Source organism: Lutra lutra, chromosome 5, assembly GCF_902655055.1.
Source record: "Lutra lutra chromosome 5, mLutLut1.2, whole genome shotgun sequence".
In the NCBI taxonomy this organism is placed as follows: Eukaryota; Metazoa; Chordata; class Mammalia; order Carnivora; family Mustelidae; genus Lutra; species Lutra lutra.
Genome location: NC_062282.1, coordinates 135,757,644 through 135,782,138, shown reverse-complemented (window position 1 = coordinate 135,782,138; position 24,495 = coordinate 135,757,644). Strand labels below are relative to the sequence as shown.

General features: G+C 39.0%; 1 protein-coding gene across 4 annotated transcripts in view; it reads right to left on the bottom strand.

Annotated features, from left to right (window-relative positions):
* Positions 1 to 22,125, bottom strand: part of DCP2 (decapping mRNA 2) — a 54,126-nt gene extending 32,001 nt beyond the window's left edge. For 3 of the 4 annotated variants that reach the window (XR_007127605.1, XM_047730876.1, XM_047730877.1), the window contains exons 1-3: positions 21,860 to 22,046; positions 4,077 to 4,228; positions 368 to 495 (exon numbers count right to left, since the gene is read on the bottom strand). Coding sequence is in view for 2 of the 4 variants with exons in the window: in XM_047730876.1 (XP_047586832.1) it covers positions 368 to 495; positions 4,077 to 4,228; positions 21,860 to 21,912 (333 nt within the window). In the remaining 2 variants the exon portion in view is untranslated. Of the gene's footprint in view, positions 1 to 367; positions 496 to 4,076; positions 4,229 to 21,859 lie in introns of all 4 variants that reach the window. The other variant, XM_047730878.1, reaches the window with a different exon arrangement.
* Positions 22,126 to 24,495: the final 2,370 nt, after the last annotated feature.

The following is a 24,495-nucleotide window of genomic DNA, read 5'->3' as shown; positions in this document are numbered from 1 at the left end:
ATAAAAACAAGCAGAGGTAAATATAAAACTTGCTTTCTCCTTACTACAAGTAACTATCATAACCAATAATTTTATACAATACTTGATTTTAACATCTTCTAAGAGTCTGACTATACCACTACTAGTGTGAAGGCAGGCATTCTGACCATTTTAAAGTATTTCTCCAACAATTAAATGACTTTTTTTTGCAGTAAGTCATACTACAAGTAGAAAACAATAAGACCCAGAATGCAGACAAAATATGCAAAATTTGGCCTTTTAGCACTAAAAGTCCATTTTAAAACCTGTTTAGAACAAAATAACACATATCTTACTAATAAGATGAAAACAGCTGATCACTGCACTAAAAATCTTTTATTACACTCACATTTTCAAGTGTCTCATCAAGAATAATTGCACCATAGGTTGGTACTCCCATTTTATATTCCTTCCATTCATCCAAAACTTTTTCCACATCTTCACCTTGAGGCAGCAAAAATGGACAATGACTGAAGAGTATACATAGTGTTAAGGAAGCTCCTCTCTCTAAATATAGCTTGAGTGCTTCTATACAGATAGAAACCTATTTAAATCAACTATGAATTTTATATGAAATTACTCAAATCTTCACCTAAGTTTCCCCTTATTTATTTTTTCCACATTTGTTTCCTCCTGAACAAGTATAAATAAAATCTTAAAAAAACAAAAACAAACAAACAACAACAATCATAAAGAAATATTAACTCTGGGTATTAAGGAAGAATAGCCTCTTTCAAAAGAAATTGGGCATGGTCCCCCCATACTGGGCAGTGTAAAAACTTACTTTTTTAAAGTAAATAAAGCCTAAACCTGTAAAGTATATGCTCAGCCTTCCAATTCTCCATGTCATCAAATGTCTCATCACTACAACACTGTTAATTATGAAAAAGGTGGGAAAAATTATAATTTTTGAGTGTTTCTCAAACCAAGGACATACGCTTAAGGTTCCTCAAGTCCTCTATGAAAACATATATTCTGTGTTTTTATTTTGATGTTAACCTAAAAACATGTACTATGAGCATATTTTCAATCATTTGGATGATGACATATATCAAGTACTACAACTTGGTTTCAGAGACCATACTGATACTAGTACTACTCTAACCGCCGTGGGCTACCAAAAGCGGAAGAAAGTTAATACACGAATTATGCATTAGGATCAAACAATATGGGCGCCTGGGTGGCTCAGTGGGTTAAGCCGCTGCCTTCGGCTCAGGTCATGATCTCAGGGTCCTGGGATCGAGTCCCGCATCGGGCTCTCTGCTCAGCAGGGAGCCTGCTTCCCTCTCTCTCTCTGCCTGCCTCTCTGTCTACTTGTGATCTCTCTCTGTCAAATAAATAAATAAAATCTTTAAAAAAAAAAAAAAGGATCAAACAATATCCCAGCACACACACACACAAAAAACCCATTTCTTAACAGATGTAGAAAAGAAAGATGTGCAAAAACGGGTAGTACAGGCATATCAAAATACCCTCAAAGAAGCATTATATTCATGTTGTGACTGGCAGCTAGCTGGTTTTAAAAAATCACATTAATTCATTTTATGGAAACATATTTTAAGTTCTATAAGCTTTATATTTAAATTTTTATTTTGGTTTTATAGTTGAAGTAAAAATTACAGAGGCCATCAAAGAGCCCAAAAAAAATCAACCATCTATGACAACATTGTAATTAGACAGGCACTAGGTTAACCTCAACATAATTAATATAATCTCAATACAATGCCTTCAATTGGGGAAAGGGAGAAAAAAGAATAAAGTATGGATACAACATCAACCATTCCATGAAGCCCTACAATTCTAGACAGGCTTGCTAATAACATTCTGGAAAGGTACTTCCCACTAACAGTCTGGCTTTAAATGTTTACGAAAACCCCTTATGTGTTTTAAAGTTATCACAGGCTTTTTTGAATCTATGCATAAATTTTAATTAAATGTTTATTTCTTCCATTAAAAGCTTTACCAGAAGAAAACATAAAAATACACCAGGAACAGAGATAACTCCTAACAGTTCTATACCTAGATTATAGCTTCTTAAAAAGCCAAATCCTTCATGATTTCTCCACGGAAATCTATGACCAAGGCTTTAACAAAGATAATGTTCAATAGAACTTATATCCCCCTCTGACTCCTCTTTTACTTTTTTAAGATTTTATTTATTTACTTGAGAGAGAGAGAGAAAGAGCATGAGAGGGGAGAGGGTCAGAGGGTGAAGCAGATTCCCGGCTGAGGAGGGAGCCCGATGCCGGGATTAGATCCCGGGACTCCAGGATCATGACCTGAGCTGAAGGGAGTCGCTTAACCAACTGAGCCACCACAGCACCCTCCTCTTTTACTTCTTCATAGTTAATCAGCTTGATCATTTCTTCCACTGAAATGTCTCTTCAGTGTTTAGTCCCTCTACTATGGCTTAGGACCTTATTGCTACAATGTCAAGTAATTTGACAGCCCATCCTATGGTTTAACCTATCCCAAGTAAGTCTTCTTGAATACCATTTTCAAATGATTTGCATAATATTCCTTAGCCTTGCTCAAAAATGTTTTATGGCTAACATATTTAGAACAATCAGTGTTACGTCCATTTTCTACAGTGACCTAGTTGGGGTCGGGAGGTGGTCTTTACTTCATGGAGCTCAGGGAAAATTATAGGGAGCTGAGTACAAGGGTTATTTTCATTCTTATTCCAATTCTAGCACAGTTTAGTGAATTTGTGAGTATAATTCCATTTGAATGCATGATTTATAGTTAAAAACAATGACCTACAGGATAAAAATCAGTTTGGCTCAAGGTTTAAGAACCCACAAATATTCCCTATATACCAGCCATCTCTTCCTAATGTGTCCCCATAAGAACTGTCTCCTCGGGGCGCCTGGGTCGCTCAGTGGGTTAAGCTGCTGCCTTCAGCTCAGGTCATGATCCCAGGTCCTGGGTTCAAGCCCCACATCGGGCTTTCTGCTCAGCAGGGAGCCTGCTTCCTCCTCTCTCTCTGCCTGCCTCTCTGCCTACTTGTGATTTCGGTCAAATAAATAAATAAAATCTTAAAAAAAAAAAAAAAAAAAAAAGAACTGTCTCCTCAATACAAACTAATTTATTTCCCAAGATATCCCTTGTATTTTCCAACTCTCTAATTTTGCTCAATCCTTTTCTTTACACGGAACATACTCCCCACTCCTCTCTTTATAAAATCCTATATTCCCTTACAAACATAGCTTTGCCAAAAAAAAAAAAAACAAAACAAAAAAACAAACAAACAAAAAAAAACCTCTAAATTCTAAAAACATTTACTATTAGAACCATAAGTAATTCATCAATTTTTTTTTTTTTTTTTTTTTGCCTTGTGACATAGCTTCTCTTATAATCTTTAGTTTGTGAGGCACCTGGGTGGCTCAGTCAGTCGAGCATCTAACTCTCGGTTTCAGCTTGGGTCATGGGATCCAACCAGAGTTGAGCCCTGCATCAGGCTCTGCACTCAGCAAGGAGTCTGCTTAAGATTTTCTCCCCCATCCTTTGCCCCCCCCCCCCGCTCTCACACACGTTAATAAATAAATCTTTAAAAATAATTACAATAATAATCTTAAATTTCCAAGTGTATCTTTGATAACTGAGAAACTGGTAAGTTTCTATCTTATTTGTAAGAAACTTCAAAAGCAAAGACTTCTTTGTACTTGCCACAAAACTAAAAACACTGCTTTTAACATATTAAGTATTCAATAATTACTTAAGAATTTCTGTCCCAGAAAGGCAGTGAATTAAAGATCATCTGATTAAATGGAACGGCAAGAATAAAATAAAAATAACAGGTCAGTTTTAGAAATAGGCTAGTTATTTCTGAAAGAGAAAAATCAAATTTAATTCTAATCATCAGTGCACATTTCAAGGGGTCCTCTACATAAAAATAAAAATAGTATTAAATTCTGCCTACTATTCATATTTGACAGTTTTTAGAAATCAAGGATGTTTACCTAATAACTCATAAATCTCAAAGGCGATCAAAAGAAATCTGTGCTGAAATATTTTCTTAGCAATAATGAAAGACGGTCATAATAATAAAAGGATATCAGCTTTAGCAAAGTCTCTTATCCCACACTGAGGTAATCCTGGTGTGTTCTGCATGTAGAAATCCAAGTAAAACCAATGGGCAAGCTCAATCTGAAAACACACTCGGATAGCATTGTCTCTTTCCTCGCTGGGAATATGCAAAATAAATCGGCTGTCAAAAACAAAAAACATATTAAAATTACATTTACAGACTTTAATGATTTTAACCTACTTAACTGCTTCACCCCTGACCCACCAACATAAAAAAGAGACCAAGAGCAGTGCTGATCAAGGAAGCAAAATTTGGGGGGAAATTACTATAGTAAGAGGAGTCTGGAAGGCAGCTCTGGCTCACCACTATGGCACCAATGCTGCAAAGGGTAGAGGAGTCTGGGAAAAACAAGTTTATCACAGGTATCTCACTCATAATAGAATTTTTTTAAGAGCCCTTCTAAGAATATACACAAATATATTCATTCAAACAGGAAAGATGTTAGATACTTAATCTCCACATTTAAAGTATTATAAAGAGACATTAAAGAAATCAACTCTGTTCATTAATAGAACAGATAACCTCATCTGCAGAATCTGAGTTCAAAATAAAGTATACTCACTTTTTAAAATCCCAAATTGTCTTTTCCAAATACATTTGAAGGGAGCTGGAAATATTCTATATATATAGTATATATACTACATACATATGTAAAATAAACTTTATTATTTGTATGTGATGAAGATAATGAACCCCTCTTTGTGCAACAAGTCAGAATTTTAAAACTAAGTGAACTTAGGGATTTACAGCACTCATTAAGCAATCACCAACTGCTTCTTCCACTACATAGCCTTGTTTGGTAATGACCTCGAGAGACAAGACTGAACTACATTTAAAAAAAAAAAATCCATTGGTTTTTGAGTTATTTTAAAAAATTAAAAATTAGGGGCGCCTGGGTGGCTCAGTGGGTTAAAGCCTCTGCCTTCGGCTCAGGTCATGATCTCAGGGTCTTGGGATCAAGCCCCGCATCTGGCTCTCTGCTCTGCGGGGAGCCTGCTTCCCTCTCTCTCTGCCTGCCGCTCTGCCTACTTGTGATCTCTCTCTGTCAAATAAATAAATAAAATCTTAAAAAAAAAAAATTAAAAATTAGTATCACCCAGCTTGATCACTCACACTATTCACTAGCAAATATTCTTGGTGGTTTCTGAGTTTCAAATCAACCTCAAAACCATGTTTTTAAATTATAAAAATAATGTAGGGGCGCCTGGGTGGCTCAGTGGGTTAAAGCCTCTGCCTTCGGCTCAGGTCATGATCCCAGGGTGCTGGGAGCCCCGCATCAGGCTCTCTGCTCGGCAGGGAGCCCGCTTCCTCCTCTCTCTCTGCCTGTCTCTCTGCCTACTTGTGATCTCTATCTGTCAAATGAATAAATAAATAAATCTTTAAAAAAAAAAAAATAAAAATAAAAAATAAAAACAATGTAACATTCCCACAGAGGAATGAATATGTAAATGGTAAGACAAATGTAGGTACAATAACCTACATTTCAATACAGAAAAACTTTGAGGAAAAGGGAACTTAAAGAGCACATATACTAAGAAGAAAATGTGTAACATGCAACTCTGATGGCATTAGGTAATACAAAAATCAAAACTCTTCTACATGGCATTTGAGATCCAGTCCTTGCTCACCTGCATAACCTCTTAGATTACTCTATAAGTTCTTTATACCCAGCGATACCAAATTCTTGGAAATGTCCTAAACTATCATCCACATGCTATATCTACTTCCTTTTCCTTGTCCATCTAGCAAACTCCTGATTTGTCTTTCATGACTTACTAACCCTACTCTCTTATGTAGACACACCAGGCTCCTCTGAACAAATTTACATACACTCAGACTCCCCCTCCTTTACAATTTTGTGGCTTTTACTATTATTGTCCACAAACTCCTCCGAATTAGTTCACTGAGATAATGTACTCTATCCTTGTATATTTTTATTCCCATAGTCTAGCATATTGTTTAACAATACTTTGAAAGTGACCTATTGGTAGTTATAATGTAATGTTTAAATGCTTACATAGGTTCCTATTCTGGTTAGATGAAACACGTAACATCCACTCTGTCCCTCCAATAAAATGCAGCTATTAAAACCTCAACAAAATGCACAGAGCAGCTATTGGAGGACTATGAAAAGTAAACAACAGCAGGAAGACTGGGGAAGACAGTATTCCAAGTGAATTTACCATTTTTCCACCTTCCACTGTCGCCTGGGTGGACTGGGGCTTGGAGGTGAGCACCAGCACGAACAGAGACAGCCCTAGAAGCCTTCTAATTCTGCCTCAAGGATGAAGAGAGGAGTCTAAGCAGATCTCCTAACACTTGGAGACAGGAAAATTCTTCCTTTCTTTTCTCCTTTCTCCCATGCCCCAGCCCCCAAGCAATGCCATCATGGTTAGAGGTGGCTCCAAGAGTGGCTTTAACAGAGACCCACAGAGGCTAAAACTCTAAGGGACAGGAAACTTACTCTCGAATCCTAAGAACTGTGTGGTTCCAAGAGAGGAGGGCCAATCTCCACAGCTTTTATTCTTCTAACATCCAGCTGCTCAGTCTCAGACATAAGCAGAAACACATGAAGTGTGACACCAGAGTGGCTTTCTGGCTACAGAACCCAAAAGGATAGACCCAAAGAGCCAATAAGTAGTAAGGAGAGAGCAAAAGAGAAGCAGCTCGGGAAAATGGTCCTGGGAAATTGTTTATGAACGAGGCTCAACCCCAAGCTACACAAGCTTGGATCAGACAACAAACAGCATACCACCAACTCTGTGAACTGAACTCTGACACAGACCACTGCTAAGTCTCAGAATAGCCACTGGATGGTAAAACAGAACAAATAGCAATGCAAAAAACTAACCTTTTATCTGATTTTATCTTACTTAACACATCTCTAAAACAAACTCTGGTTCTTATTTTCTCAGTTTGGGGCATTATTTCCATTATGGAATTAACTGTATTCCCACTCCCATTCTACAACCCCTTCTGATCTCTCCACCCACTCAACAAAATTCTATCAGTTTTGGTTAGGTTGTCAACTTCAGCACTACTAACATTCTGAAGCAGGTAAATCTACGCTGGGAGGAGCTTTCCTGTGCACTGGATGATGGGTCAGCAGCAACCCTAGCCTCTACCCATTAGATGTCAACAGCCCTCCCCACCCAAGGTGAAACAACCAAAAAGATCTCCTAATATTACCAAATGTTCCCTGAGGGGAACAAAAATCACCCCCACTGATAACCACAGAGTTAGATCAGCACTCAGTCTTTCCATTACTATGACTCTGTAAATGCAATTCACAACTAAGCCACATAGTAAGCTAGGCTTACTTTTCCTTTCCTGCACAATCCTTCATTCTTACCGTAATTAATAAATGTTATATCACTGCATTTGCTTTGTGTTCTCTATTACACCTGTCACTAATTCAATCTTCCAATAGTTTCCTAAATTTTTTTTCTCAGATGTTAATTCAAACCAAAGTTTCATCTTGAAGAATATCTTTGAGACTTCTTACCTGTTCCAATCTGAGCTGGTTATCATCTATGACTGTCTACAACAATCATACACATCTGTCATCCTATGTTGTCCTTTCACTGGCATCCCATGGCTCCCTATGCCTCTATCTCATTAGATTTCCTGTTTCTTGTATCCGGTCTTTCTCCTCAATCTTCTTTCCTCTTTTCATTGAAGTATATTCTCCCAAATCTTCTGGTGGAAAGATGCAAGGGAGATAAATACTGAGACGCTCTGTATCTCAAAATACCTTTATCTTCATATTTGACAACTAGGCTAGATAAAGAATTATAGGTTGAAAATCATTTTCCTTCATAGTTTTGAAGCGAATGCTGTCTCTTGCCAGCCTCCAATTTTGATATTGACTGAAACCATTCAGATTCCTTTGTCTGGCATATTTTTTTTTGGCCTGGAAGATTCCAGGTTCTTCCTTCTGTCCCCAGTGTTCTGAAATTTCCCAGTTGTCTATTTTTTATCTACCACACTGGCCATTCAGTGGACCCTGCCTATTTAGAAACTCACATCCCTCAGTGCCATGGACTGATCCTCCTAATTCTTTTTTTTTTTTTAAGATTTTATTTATTTATTTGACAGAGAGAGATCACAAGCAGGCAGAGAGGCAGGCAGAGAGAGAGGAGGAAGCAGGCTCCCCGCTGAGCAGAGAGCCCGATGCGGGGCTCGATCCCAGGACCCTGAGATCATGACCTGAGCCGAAGGCAGCGGCTTAACCCACTGAGCCACCCAGGTGCCCCTGATCCTCCTAATTCTTTACTCTCCTCTGGTATTTCCTACCTCTGGTTCCTTCCCCCCACCCCCCAACTTCTGAGAAACATTCTCAACTTTATTTTGCAAACCATCTATTAAGATTTTTGGTTTTGCGCTCATATTTTTAATTTTCAAATGCTATTTTTGTTTCAATTATGCTTTTATAGACTATCCTGTTTTTCCATGATCACAAAACTCTACCTCTCTAAGGAGATCGATTTTTTTTTAACGTTTACCTGCCTAAGTCAATTCTTCCCAATTCTTTTTTCTTTTAGTTTTAAGCTCTAGTTTTCATCTTAAGAGACCTATTCAGATTTTCACATTTAAGTGACAAACCACAAAGCTATTTAGAAAGGTTGTCAAACTATGAGGCACCATTTAAAGTGAGTAATCAGGCTGAGCCATTTAACTGAGGAACCATCAATGTCAGTATCTTTAGGTCTATCCTCATGTGTTAGTCAGATTACCTAAAGATTCTTCCAATCTTGGACCTGGAGGGTAAAGGCCAAGCTCTGTCATGTTCTACTAGCTGAGCAGGGGAAGAAGGCTGAGGGTTTTCAGTATGTTTACAGGATATATAAATTCACTTCTGCCATTTTTCAATATTCTCTTATTCTAGAGTAGATTAACACGATTATACTAGTCTCTCTCATTTGGGTCTATTAGGTCTGCTAAGTCATATACAACATTCCCTTTTAGTCACCAAATTTTGTTGCTCATCGTTTCACCCATTCTTCCTTTCCTTGTGGCTTTATATATTTAAAAATTTTTTAAGCTTTATTCTTTTAGTGGAATCAATGTTTGCATACAACCTACGTTATCTTTAACCAAAAACTTTCATTTCTAGTTAAGTTTCTAGACACTAACCACAACCTAAAATGTGGTAGGAAAGTACATGGGACAAAGAAATCCAATCTCATTCCCATCCCAATCCAGAAAAGCCCCAAGTGAAGAAAGGTAAGCTGGAAATGGGAATAAGAAATAGGACTTTTAAAAAAGGAGAAACATGCCAGGACACCCCCTGTGCAAAGTACCCCAGGAATCCCTGGCCTATACCCACCTCTGCTCCAACCACACTGCCAAGGAACCCACCGCACAGAATGCCCTGGGACACCCCCCCACACACACTGTGCCCAGCCTCCTCTCCAGCCATCTAGGCCAGGGCACCTCTGCATGGGCCATCCTAGGCCAGCCAACCTTGTTACTGTTTCAATTTCAGGAACCCTGCCAGGATACCTCTGTTCAGAGAACCTCAAACCACCCCAGCCACTGCCTATTTCAGCTTCAGCGATCCTGCCGGAGTACCTATGCATAAAGAACCCCAGGACTCCCTCTGCTTCCAGTCACTTCAGTTTCAGCTGTTCTGACAGGGCACACTCTATACAGAGAGTTCTGGAACCACCCTGGCCCATGCCCAATTCAGCTGTAGACATCCCACCAGGGCAGTCCCAGCAGAGTGCCCCAGGACCCCAAGCCCATACCAGCCAAAGCCCCAGCCAGTAAAAGTCACTGGGCACACACACTGTATACAAAGGGGACAACCATACACAAGACCATGCCCCTCAATTTTAAAAGGAGCTGTTCTGCCCAATTCCTAGAACCCACACACACAAACTCAAGCAAAATGAGAAGACAGGAATATGCTCCAAACAAACAGACAAAACCTCAGAGAAAGAGCTAAATGAAACAGAGATAACCAATCTACCTGACAAAGACTTCAAAGAAATAGTTGCACTCACCAGACTGGAGAGAAGAGTGGAGGAACTCAGTAAAAACTTCAACAAAGAAATAGAAAATATGGGGGAAAAAAGTACAGTTGAAGAGTAACTGAAATGAAAAGTACACTACAGGGAATCAACAGTAGATTAGAAGATGCAGAAGCAACATTCTTGAAAACACACTAATGGAAAGCACCCCAGCTCAACAGTTTAAAAAAAAAAAGAAAAAAGAGGATAGGTCATGGGATCTCTCAGGTAACATCAAGTGAACAAAATTTGCATTATAGAAGTCCCAAAAGGAGAAGAGAGAGAGATGAACCTAAGGAGTTCCACACCATGACACATAACAACTAAAATGTCAAAGATTAAAAATAAAAGAATTTTAAAAGCATTAAGAGCAAAACACTTATGTACAAAGAAAACCCCACAAGGCTATCAGTTAATTTTTCAGCAAAAACTTTGCAGGCCAGAAACAAGTAGGATGACATATTCAAAATGCTGAAAGGGGGGCGCCTGGGTGGCTCAGTGGATTAAGCCGCTGCCTTCGGCTCAGGTCATGATCTCAGGGTCCTGGGATTGAGTCCCGCATCGGGCTCTCTGCTCAGCAAGAAGCCTGGTTCCCTCTCTCTCTCTCTCTGCCTGCCTCTCCGTCTACTGGTGATCTCTCTCTGTCAAATAAATAAATAAAATCTTTAAAAAAAAAAAATGCTGAAAGGAAAAAAAATACACAATGAAGAATAATCTCTCTGGCAAATTATCATTCAGAATTGAAGAAGAGATAAAGAGTTATTGACACAAAAATGAAAGGAGTTCATCACCACTAAACCAGCCTTAAAGAATGCTAGAGGCTTAAGTGGAAAAGAAAAAGCCATAACTAGAAGAAAATTATGAAAGGAAAAAATTTCATGAGTAAAAGCAAACACACATAAGGGTAGTAAAGCAATTACTTACAAAGCTAGTATGAAGGTTGAAAGACAAAAGTAGTCAAGTCAATTATATCTAAAAAATTAGAATTCACAAAACAAAAAGACAAAATATGACAACATATACATAAAACATGGAGTAGTAAAAATGAAATTCTTTTAGAATTTATTCAAACTTAGGTGACCATCTCCTTCTCTGACTTCATCTTGTTTTATTTTTCCCTCCCTTCCCATATGATCATGTTTTGTTTCTTAAATTCCACATGTGAGTGAGATCATATGATAACTGTCTTTCTCTGATTTACTTATTTCACTTAGCATGATACCCTCTAGTTCCATCCATGTCATTGCAAATGGCAAGATTTCATTTTTTGATGGTTGAATAGTAGTATCCCATCAACATTAAATTACTTTAAATGTAAATTTAATGTAAAAAAATGTAAAGTAATTTAAATTACTTTAAATGTAAATGGTCTAAATGCTCCAAATGAAGGACACAGACTGACAGAATAGACAAAAAACAAGTCCCAGCAATACACGGCTTACAAAAGGCTCACTTCAGACCTAAAGACACAACAGACTGAAAATAATGGCATTGAAAAAGATATTCTATGCAGATGGAAGCGGGGGGGGGGGGGGGGGGGGGAGAAAACAGAGAAGGAATACTTACATTAGATAAAACAGACCTCAAAACAAATACTGTATCAAGACACAAAGGGGCATTACCTAATGATAAAAATATCAATACAAAGATGATATAAAAATTGTAAATATCTATGTATCAGACATAGAGGGAGAAACTGACAGTAAAACAATAGTAGGGAACCTGAACACCCCACTTATATCAACTGCTAGATCATCTAGGCAAAAAAAAAATCAGTAAGGAAGTGGTGTCTTTGAATGACTGAATGGACTTAACAGATATATACAGAACATTCCATCCTATAACAACAGAATACACATGGAACACTCCTAGGATGGATCACACATTAGGCTACAAAAGAAGTCTCAGTAAATTTAAGACTGAAATCATATCATGCATCTTTTCTGACCACAACAGTGTAAAACTGTTATCTCAACTATAAGAAAAAAGTTAGAAGGGCACCTTCGTGGCTCAGTTGGTTAAATGTCTGATGTCAGCTTAGGTCATGATCTCAGGATCCTGGGATCCAGTCCTATGTCAGCTCTCCCTCTCCCTCTACCCTTCCCCCCAGCTCCTGCACGTACTTGCTCATGCTCACTCTTTCAAATAAATAAAATCTTTTTTAAAAGTTTAAAAATAAAAGGAAAAAAAAAAAAACTAGAATAAACACAAACACGTGGAGACTAAACAACATGCTACTAAATAACCAATGGGTCAAAGAAGAAATTAAAGAGGGAATTAAAAAATACATGGAGACCAATGACAATGAAAACACAACAGTCTAAAATCTTTGGGACGTAGCAAACATAGTTGGTAAGAGGGAAATTTATAGCAATACAGCCTGCCTCATGAAACAAGAAGAATCTCAAACAATCTAACATTACACCTAAAGGAACTAAAAAAAGAACAACCCCAAAATTAGCAGAATAAAGGAAATAAAAAAGATCAGAGCAGAAATAAATGATAAGAAACTAAAAAAAAAAATCAATGAAGCCAAGTATAAAGACAAACAAAATTGATAAACCTTTACACAGACTCAAAAAGAGAAAAGACCCAAATAAATAAAATCAGAAAAAAATGAGAAGAACTGACAGCATAGAAATACAAAATGACTGTTAAGAGGCTACTATAAAAAAGGTGTATGCCAACAAATTGGACAGCCTAGAAGAAAATGGATAAATTCCTAGAAATATACAATATTCCAACACTGAATCAGGAAGAAATAGAAAATCTAAATAGACTGATTCCTAAGAAATAGAAAATCTAAATAGACTGATTCCTAGTAACCACATTGAATCAGTAATCAACAAACTTCCAGGGGTGCCTGGGTAGCTCAGTGGGTTAGACCTCTGCCTTTGGCTCAGGTCATGATCTCAGGGCCTAGGATCAAGCCCTTCATCGGGCTCTCTCTGCTCAGCAGGGGATTTGCTTCCCTCGCCCCCCACCTTTGTCTGCCTCTCTCTCTACTTGTTATCTTTTTCTGTCAAATAAACAAATAAATAAATAAATAAATCTTCCACCAAAAAAAAGTCCAGGACCAGATTGATTCACAAGTGAATTCCACCAAACATTTAAAGAGTTAACACCTATTCTCCTCAAACCATTCCAAAAAATACAAGAAGAAAAACTTCCAAATATACTCCACCAGGCCAACATTATCCTGATAACAAAACCAGACAAAGGCACTACCAAAAAAGAATTCCACCGTCCTGGGATGGAGTCCTAGAACGTGCTCCTTGCTCAGCAGGGAGCCTGCCTCTCCCTCTGCCTGAGGCTTCCCCTGCTTGTGTGGGCTCTTTCTGACAAATGAATAAATAAAACTGAAAGAAAGAAGGAAGGAAGGAAGGATGGAAGGAATGAAAGAAAGGAAGGCCACCAAGCTATAATCATGAAAATAGTATGGGGTACTAACACAAAAATAGACACAGATCAATGGAACAGAGAACCCAGAAATAAACCCACGTTTATTTATACAGTCAATCTACAACAAATATATATGGGAAAAAGACAGTCTCTTCAATAAATGGTGCTGGAAAAACTGGAAATTTACAAGCAAAAGAATGAAACTGGACCACTTTGTAACACCACACACAAAAATAAACTCAATATAAAATCTAAATGTAAAACATGAAAGCTTAAAACTCCTCGAAGAACACACAGGCAGTTAATTTTTTAAAAGATTTTATTTATTCATTAGATACCAAGAGATAAGAGCACACACAAGCAGGGGTGCTGCAGAAGAGGGAGGGAGAACCAGGTTCCCTCCCTGCTCAGTGGGATCTCCTGGGATCACCACCCAGCTGAAGGCAGAAGCTCAACCGACTGAGCCACCCAGGCACCTCAGCAGTAATTTCTTTGACATCAAACTTAGCAACATTTTACTGGGTATGTCTCTTCAGGCAAGAAAACAGAAGCAAAAAATAAGCCACTGGGACTACACCAAAATAAAAAGCTTCTACACAGCAAAGGAAACCATCAACAAACAAAAACAACAAAACAACCTACTGAATGTAAGAAGATGTTTGCAAATGATATATCCAGTAAAGGGTTATTATCCAAAATACATAAAGAACCTATGCAACATCAAAAAATAAATAATCTGATTAAAAATGGTAGAGGACCTGAATAGACATTTTTTTACAGATGGCAAAGAGACACATGAAAAGATGCTCAACATCACTCATCATCAGGGGAATGCAAATCAAAACCGTAATGAAATATCATCTCATACCTGTCAGAATGGCCAAAATCAAAAGGACATGAAATAACAAGTGTTGGCAAGGATACAGAGAAAAAGAAACTTTCGTGCATTGTTGGTGGGAATTTAAATTGGTACAGCCACTGTGAAAAACAGTACAAAGATTTCTCAAAAAATTAAAAACAGAAATACCGTATGATCCAGTAATTCCACTATTGGGTATTTACCCAAAGAAAACAAAAACACCAATTCAAGAAGATATACACACCCCTATGTTTACTGCAGCATTATTTACGATAGTCAAGCTATAGAAGCAACCCAAGTGTCCATCAACAGATGAATGGATAAAGATATATATCTGCAAATATATATAAATATATATAATGGAACATCACTCAGCTTTAAAAAAAGAATGATCTAGCCATTTGTGAAAACATGGAAGGACCTAGACAGTGAAACAAGTGAAGCTAAATGAAACAAGTCAGAAAAATACCATGATCTCACTTATGTCTGGAACCAAACAAAACAAATGAACAAACAAAGAGAAACAGACCCATAAATACAGAAAACAAACTGATAGTTGCCAGAGGGGAAGGGATTAGGGGGATGGGCAAAATGGGTGAAGGGAAGTGGAAGATACATACTTCCAGTTTGGAATGAGTAAGTCACAGAAATGAGAGGTATGGTACAGGAAATATAGTCAACGGTATTTTAATAGCATTTGTATGGTAACAGATGGCAGCTACACTTGTGGTGAGCACAGCATCACACAGTACTCAAATCACTTCTATTGTATACCTGAAATTAATGTTTCATTGTGTCACCTATACTTCAATTCTTTTTTTTTTTAAGATTTTATTTATTTATTTGACAGACAGAGATCACAAGTAGGCAGAGAGGCAGGCAGAGAGAGAAAGGAAGGGAAGCAGGCGCCCTGCTGAGCAAAGAGCCCGATGCGGGGCTTGATCCCAGGACCTGAGCCGAAGGCAGCAGCTTTAACCCACTGAGCCACCCAGGCGCCCACCTATACTTCAATTCTTAAAAAGGGAGAGAGAAAGGGCAAGGTCTACTTATGTAACAGAAAACCGTCTAAGTGAAAGAGTGTCCTCTTTCACTCCTCTGAATCAGGACTTTCTCCTCCAAGAGTGGAGGAAGGGGAACAACATTTGAGGCTCTTTTCTAACTTTAGCTGATCGGTTTGGGTGTTGGCACCCCAAAGCAAAACTGGTTTTCAAGGATTCCCAATGTAAGAGCTAACACCCTATTTACTCACATAAAAGAGAAGCCTTTCAATAAACAAGCCCCTTATACCCTCATCTTAAATATGGAACAGCAACAAAAAAATCATCCAACATAAAGGAAAATCTGGGGCATGATGAAGAAAAAATTACATTGAAAGAACTGGCCCTGAAGAAAACTGTTGAGGTTGTTTCCTAGAACCCTGGTACTCAAAAAAGTCTGAACCCTGGACCACCTGGGAACATTAAGTGGGGGAAGAGAAATAGGCATTTTAGTCGTATAAGGACTCAGAAGTTTACTTTCTAATAACCCCCTCAAAGCAAATTCTTTAGAATGTGCACCAGGAAAACAAGAATGAAAACAAAGAAAGCATAAAACATGAGATCTAAAGAGATAATAGACCCAACCAGGGAGAGTCATGAAAGAGAATTCTAGTAGGCCAGCTGTTTGGCAAGACTAGGGAACACCCAGTCCAGATTGGGCTAGAAGAGTGGAGGTGTCCAAGAAGGCACCCTCCAGGAAAAAAATTCTGTAGCATAGATAGTGTTAAGACTGAGGACAAAATAAAGGACAAAATAAAGACAGGGCTGGAGAGGAGGAAGCTATTTTGAATGTGTTGGGCTTAAAGAGAAATAAATGCACCTGAGAATCATAATCCAAACATAAAGCAAAAGCCAAAACTAGAATAATACAATCAAAAAGAGAGGAAAAAAAAAAAAAAGACTTCAAGAATAGCCAGAAAGAAGGACCCCTGGCTGGCTCAGCTGCTACAAAAACGTGCAACTCCTGATCTAGGTGTCTTAAGTTCAAACCCTGTGATGGGTATAGAGATCACTTAAAAAAAAGAATAGCCAGAGAGAATGAAGGAACAATGAAGAACACTTAAGATTCTTTTTCTAAAAGAAAAAAAACTATAAAAGGCAGCATCATTTTGACCAATTAGGAGACTATAAGAAAGAAGAATTCATTTTGGCATTCTCTTCCAAGATCCTTACAAAAGGGATCCTAACTATGGCTAGAGGGAAAAGACAAAATCCTAACCATTGTAAACTTGCATGCACTGTGAAAAAATTTGTACAAAGTTATACTGTATAAAAATGCTATTATTCTTGCTCAGCTTTTGCAGTCAACCAACAGTAAAAAGTGTAACAGCCCTCATTAAGGTTACAAAACGGAATGTAATTATCATCAATATTTAAGAAACTGAGGGAATGTGTAGCAGGAAATGGAAGAAAAGATGGGGCACTGACTGCCTCACCTTATCAAATACAGACTCAAAATATTGTCCATAAGTTCATAAAGCAGAAAGATAACCAATATAACAATTTAAAATAGTGATATAACTATTGGAAGTAGGGCAAAGGCATCAGTAGGCTTTTGATAAACTAAACCCTCACCTAATATCAACCAAGGTTAACTAAATTCTCAATCCAGCATCTGAAGTTGATAAAACAAGAAACTAGTCCAAGTATATGTTAAAATACTAAATTATCTACCAGAAGAATTCAACACAAACCGGGTAAAAGTCTAGAGAGCAGAACTGAGATAAAAAGGGGTAGGACAGGAGACTGCTGCTTTTCTAACTTCACCCATACTCTTCGATTTTTTTTTTTTTTTAACCTTACACATGAATACATCTTTTTAAAACTAAAAGCTGACTTCTTGGGGAGCCTGGGTGACCAGCCTGGTTAAGCATCTGCCTTTGGCTCAAGTCAGGATCTCAGGGTCTTGGGCTGGAGCTCTGCATCGCACTGGGCTTGGGCTCCCTGCTCAGCAGGTACCTCTTCTTCCACTGCCTGCCACTCCCCCTGCTTCTGCAAGCTCACGCTTATTTATCTGTCAAATAAATAAATAAAATCTTAAAAAAAAAAGAAAAACTGACTTCTTTAAAACACTTTGTAAGAAAAAGGAGAGCTCCTGGGTGACTCACTCTGCTAAGTGACAACAGACTTTTTTTTAAAAGATTTTATTAATTTATTTGACAGAGGGAGAGCGAGAGAGCACAAGCAGGGGGGAGCAGTAAAGGGAGAGGGGGAGAGCAGGCTCAGCAGGGAACCGGACTGGGGCCTCCATTCCAACACCCTGGAATCATGACCCAAGCTAAAGGCAGATGCTTAACCATCTGAGCCACCCAGGCAAGAGACTCTTGATTTCAACTCAGGTCACGATCTCAACATCGTTAGATGAACCCCTGCCATCAGGCTGGTTGTGGAGATTGCTTAAGATTCCCTGGCACCTGGGTGCCTCAGTTGGTTAAGCCTCTTTTGGCTGGGGTCATGATTTTAGGGTCCTGGGATGAAACCCATCATCAGGCTCCCTACTCACCCGAAAGCCTGCTTCTCCCTCTCCCTCTGCTGCTCTCCCTGTCAAATATGTAATTTAAAAAAAAAAAAAAAAATCTATCTCCCTCTCCCTCACCCATGCCCCTCAGCACTGTAAGCATGCACTCGCTCTCAAAAAAAAAGAAATTTTAATAAATGAAAATTACACTTTGATGCTTTCATTCTATGAATGTTTTTTATCTGTTTTAAAGATTTAAAAGTGTGCGCAGGGATGCCTGGCTGACTAAGCTGGAGGAGCACCCAACTAAATCTCGGGGTCTTGAGTTTAAGCCCCACATCGTGTGTAAGATTACTTAAAAAAAAAAAGAAGTGTGTACACATAGTATATATGAAATAAAATGCTTTTCTCCATAATTTGTTATGGGAAAAATTTCTCCACCTCACAAAATGTCATCTTTTCAATTTTCCTACCGATGGAACATTAATAGAACTACAATTAGTACATTAATGATGGAACACTAAAATTGTGATGAACCATCATTTAATGATGAACACTAAAATGGCAACCTGAAGATGAGCAAGAATTATTTGATTAGCTTACACAATCACCAAAATAGCAGCAACATTAGTTGCCAGAACATACCAGGAGAGTGGCTTCACCATTTAATTCTTAAAGGGGTTTTAAAAAAACTCCAAGCATTTCTTTAAAAGCGTAACAAGCTGTAGTTTTCCAATTTTTACTTTAAAAACGTGTTTTTCAAGTATTTAATAAGCTAATTTAAATGGTACTGAAAAATTCTTTGACTTTTAATGTCAAAATCATGGTGCAACAGAGGCATGTATCACCATAAAATGGGGCAGACTGACTTTTTACATACAAGTTTACTAGAATGTTCACTAGAACATTTCAGACGACCGTCTTTCCTTCCTCTCTAATTTCATTGTACCCAGAAATAACTAGTGTTTTTCAGTTTGGTGTATATACTCTCAGACATTCCTTGTGCATACACAAACACACACACACACAAAACACTTAAAAATTTGTTTTAACAAAAGGCATCAAATGACTATGTATTACGTTCAATAGTATACTGTATACATCATTTCAAGACACAAATATTTTCTTTCAGTTTACTGTTTGCTAATTGCCTTAGGAACGCCTAATGGCTGCACAGTGTCCCAGTAAATGGAATATTGCATACGAAACCATCTGCAAAATAACATCCCATGTCTTAGGTTATAAGCAGGCTATAGAGTCACTTCTTGAGAATGCAAGTCTCCTCCTCTAATTTTTTACATGAAAATCATTCTCAATTTTACATTTTTCCAAATGTATTACTATATGATCAATGACTGAAGTAGACAAGATTAGCTGGAATATGTAATTTATCAGAAATCGAGAACACAAAACAAAAAACTTTTTTTTTTTTAAGATTTTATTTATTTATTTGACAGAGAGAGAGAGAACACAAGTAGGCAGAGAGGCAGGCAGAGAGACAGGAGGAAGCAGGCTCCCTGCTGAGCAGAGAGCCCGACTCGGGACTCGATCCCAGGACTCCGAGATCATGACCTGAGCGGAAGGCAGCGGCTTAACCCACTGAGCCACCCAGGTGCCCCAAAAACAAAAAACTTCTTAAATATACTAATAATAAACAATAGAAGCAGGGAATACATAAAAACAAGAGTCAAAACCAAACACATAAATCGAGAGGTACTTAAAAGAGCAGAAAAATTAACCTTTTTCCACATAAGCTTTATTTTTATAGAAATTAAATACAAATTCCTAGTAAATTTATTTCTTAAAAAAACCCACAATTATAACAGCCTGAATTATTTACATTAAAATTCTTTAAATTAACCATCAAAAATATTATAAATATGAACTTTAAAATGGAAGGATTTTTAAAACTTGAAGTTTTAAGAAATGGTTATTTGGTTTATTAGTCAAGTAGACAGCCCTAATTTTTAAACATATAATCCTTATTTATGTAGCCAAAACACAGTAATTACAAAAATGTTACTCTCGGCACCCCTGGGGCAAATAATACATTATATGTTAATAAAAAAAAAGTTACTCTTGTTTCTTAAAGGAAAAAAAAAATGCTACCCTATTCCAAAAGATTTGTATAAAATTGCTTAAACTCACTAGAAAACCAAGAACCTGTAACACTAAACAGATGTTTAACATATTGTTTACAAAACACAACAATTTTGTGAGTAAACAGGTTCCACATAAAATCAATCACCTTCATAATGGTTAACAGGACTTCTTTCAATGATGTAATCCTCTGTAAATCAAAATAAACCCATACTAGTAGGAAGATTATTTTAGATGCTTGTAAAAAGTGTGAGATTACCCATCTTTTTATTAACCTATATCCCTACTAATCCATACATAATTACTGCTCACCTTTTAAAAAACACATACTCATCTTTACTTTTTTTTTCTAACTATAAAATACACATCCTTTAAAAAGTCTTGAAAATATCAGTAAAAAAATAAAAATCATCATCTCACTTCTTGTGTATGTTCATCCACACAGATAAATATACATTAAATCTCTTTTCTTATGAAAGTGGGATCATAGACAATAAGTGCATTTTGTGTTTGTCTGAATCGATATTTCAAAAATTATAATCACAGCATCACCAAAGAAGTACAGCAACATTAATTCTTTTTAGTTCCAAAATCAGTCTATTTAGTTATCTACACGTACTTTTTGCGAGGTTTAAAATGTTAGACTTGACTTTCTGTAACGTCTACCTGGCGTAGGAGAAAAAGCACAGACACTGTAGGGGAAAGGGCTTAGGTTTCAAATCTTGATTTTCAGAATTACAAGAAATGTGACCTTGTGTAAATTACAAACCGACACTATCAGATGAAAATGAAAATAACTGCACCAAATAGGAGCTGTTTCAAGGATTAAATAATATGATATACGTGCAGGGAGCACCCAATACCTAGCACACAACAGTAAGTACCCTCCACATGTATTAGTTCTTTCCTCCCCATTAAAAAAATAAAAATAAAAAAGGCGTGAAGGCGACACAACTATTAAAAGTCAGACTTCTAAACGTAAATACAGTAATTAATTGTACTTGAAAGGTGCTATTTTGTCAGAACCTTTTACTCATTTGTAATTTATTTCACAATCCAACTAGCCGGCAACAACACAGGTTATTACTGCACCAAAAATTTTATTTCGGAACAAGAAAATATTTTCCTTAAGTTTGGCTATCTGAAATCATCGCTAACAAGAGGGAAGAAAGCAACAAATTTCTCTTCTAAAAGTATACCATGAGTTAAAGCACTGCGGTTGAGAATTTCCTGTAAGGAAAATTAAAGAACGGGGGGAAAAAAAGAGCAACTCTCTATCCCCCACCCTCCTCCAATGATAAGTTTGGGAATGAACAAGACAGTAATTCCTTATAGCAATTTAGAAAATGCCACGGACGCGTGAGAACGCACCGGCGAAAGGTTAAGTTTGAAAACGCTTCCCTGCTTAGATCCGGGGGCGTGGGACTACTAAGACTCAAAACCCTGGGATCTTGGACAGAACTGAGGCCTGAGACCGAGGGAGGAGGGGGAAACGGTCTATAAAAGTCAGAGGCAGGAAAAAAACAATGGGAGGGGGAGGGGCAGCCGGAAAAAAACAACAACAAAAAAACGCTCCAGACCCCTGGCTTTGGCGCAGAGGCATCACTTGAAGGAAAACAAGAGTTGGGGAACTAAGAAAATGAGGAAATTCCGGGGCTCCGCGAAGAAGGACGGAGGGGCCGTGAGAAACCCGGAGGCTGCAGCGGAGAGAGAGGGGTAGTATCGTCCGAGAGAAGGGTCGAGCGGGGAAAGCGAGCAGCGGCGGGACCGGAAAGGGAGGACAAGGATGGGGGCGGGGGAGAGACGCGGAGGCCTCCGTGGTCGGCCAATGTGAGAGAAAACGAGGAGGGGACGAAGGGGGCAGGGGCAGCGCCGCGGTACCTGCAGAGATCGTCCAGGACGCTGCCGGGAATCTCCACCCGTTTGGTCTCCATGATGAGGACCCACAGCAGGAGCAGTGCATCCCGGCTCCGCGCGGCCGGGGACCAAGGGTACGGCACGGAGACTCCGGCTCGCCGGATAGGGGGCAGCGGCGGCAGCAGCGGCGGCTCCAGCGAAGACCAGAGGGGGAAGGGGCGGGACCCACTCACTTCCGTCCCGCTCCCTCAGCCCCGGACCCCGAGGCTGGGCCAGAGCGCGGGGAGGAGCCCCGGGAGTCACGCCCCTACCCTGCTTGAAAGGTCCAATAGGAAGCTGGAGAATCGGGAGGCTGAGCAGGCTAAGCCAATGAAATGTTTGTTTATTGGTCTGTCATCTCCAATCCTCTTCAAGCGGCTCAGTTGCTCCTCAGAAAACCAACTTCCCGCCGCCTTTGATCGAGCCCTGGTGTGGTCACGCGCATGCGCGCCACGCCTCCGTTGCACTACTAGGAAGTCCCCGGGATTCAGGTTTTCCTGGTAGACCCGGATACCAACCTCCTAGGGTCTGGCGTGGTCTGAGCGTCTTCTCGGTGACTGCGGAGGCGCTCGTACTTCTGCAGGGCAGACCCCCAGAGGCGGTCTTGCGCAAGCGTGCGTTTACAGTTCCTGTCACCAAATACCCTGCACAAACATTCATTGTCGACCCCATCCCCTCCAGGCCAAAAGCTGTACCTCCTTTAACTACAAACACTTGAAGGGAGTTGCCTTTTTGCTTACGACTTAACCCCTGCCTTTCCTCAGGCGACCCAGACAAAACTTTATCCCAATATCTGACACCTAGTGAGAAAATACTGATTGAACTCGAACTCAGGAATTTGCATTCTACCTCCTACACACACCACTCCAACCTACTGGTCCTAGCTGATTGCTCATCTTGCTTAATGGAGCCCAGTCCATTTAGGATCTTGCAGAAAAATCTAGATGCATCCGTTCTTTAACCGCCTTTTACAGCAGGTCCACAGGAACCTCCCCCCGCACCCGCTCAGCCACAACTTCAGTTCATTCTACCATTTAATCTCTCATCTTTTTCTAAATTTCTGTCCAAATGTCCTTTGTCTTTACATCAGGTGCTCACTATATTTTCTCCTCATTACTACAAGAACTGCCTAAGCAGGACCTCTACTTCCATTTTTGGCCTGTACAACTGTCCAAGTTTTATTTTCTTTTGTTCAGATATGAATAGGTTGCAGTCTTTTATCTTTTGACAGCTCCCCTATATCAGCTTCTGATGTATACTCAAGCCCAAACGTGATGTAAGAGCCCTTTTACCATCTATTTTACTCTCCTGTTTTCCATCTTTGTTTTTGGGGGTTTTTTTTTTTTAGATTTTTTAAAATTTATTTGACAGAGAGCGAGAAATCACAAGTAGGCAGAAGTAGGCAGAGAGGGAGAAGCAGGCTCTCTGAGGAGAAGAGAGCCCGATGTGGGACTGGGTCCTAGGACCCTGGGATCATGACCTGTGCCGAAGGCAGAGGCTTAACCCAATGAGCCACCCAGGCGCCCCTCCTTCTTTTTTTTTTTTTTTTTCTCTTTATTGGAGAACACAAATTTTTCTTCCAGCCATCTATACTGTTTTTACTCTTCTGGAGCTTTCTTTCATCTTTCAAATGTCTCTTCATTATGGTGTCATAGCCTTGCTTCATAGATTTCTTATCCCTATGAAGATATTAACAAAACATTTTTAGGGGCACCTGGATGACTCAGTTGGCTAAGTAATTGACTCTTGATTTCTTCAGCTTAGGTCATGATCTCAGGGTTGTGAAGTCGAGCCCTGCATGGGGCTCTGAGCTGAATATGGAGCCTGCTTAAGATTCTCTCTCTCTCTCTCCCTCTCTAAAAAAACCCCAAAAAACAAAAAAACGAAACAAAAGGAAAACCACAAACACAATACATCTTCTTCCTGAATAGTCTCTTCTTCTTCTCAGCTGTGTTTTGCTATTAATTAGGTCTCCATCTAACATATTGGAAGTTTTCTGGTAGTCTTCAAGTATTCACTCACACTTAAGAGAGCATAACTAGGGGCACCTGGGTGGTTCAGTCAGTAAGCATCTGCCTTCCACTTAGACCATGATCTCAGGGTCCTTGGGTCAAGCCCTACATCAGGCTCCCTGCTCAGTGGGGAGCCTGCCTCTCCCTCTCCTTCTGCCCCTCCCCTCACTCATGTGTTTTTTCTCTCTCTCTCTCTCAACTAATAAAAATAAAATCTTTTTTTAAAGTACATAATGAAAAAACTGGAGTTAAGTGCTATAAAAGCTGATTGGAAGCTTCCAGCATGAAGGTGGAACTTGTTTCTTGAGGACTTCTCTGTAGGGTGACCTGGCTGGGGTTAGTTGGGAACACATGACATCATGTGGGAACACATGACATCTGTCCGTCATTCTTTCCAGTGGGTCAAATTCTCTAAAGAGAAAATCCTTCCAGACCAAACTGGAAGTGTTCTGGGAGTCGAGTATGGGAGCACAGGCAGGAGTATTCTGTTTGCTTTATTCAATCCCCCTGACACACTACGAGTCTTAGTTTGGGTTTCCTAAGAAGCAGGCCCTGCGATGAGGATTTGAGTGCAAGTAGTTTACATGGGAGGTGATCCAGGAAAGCATG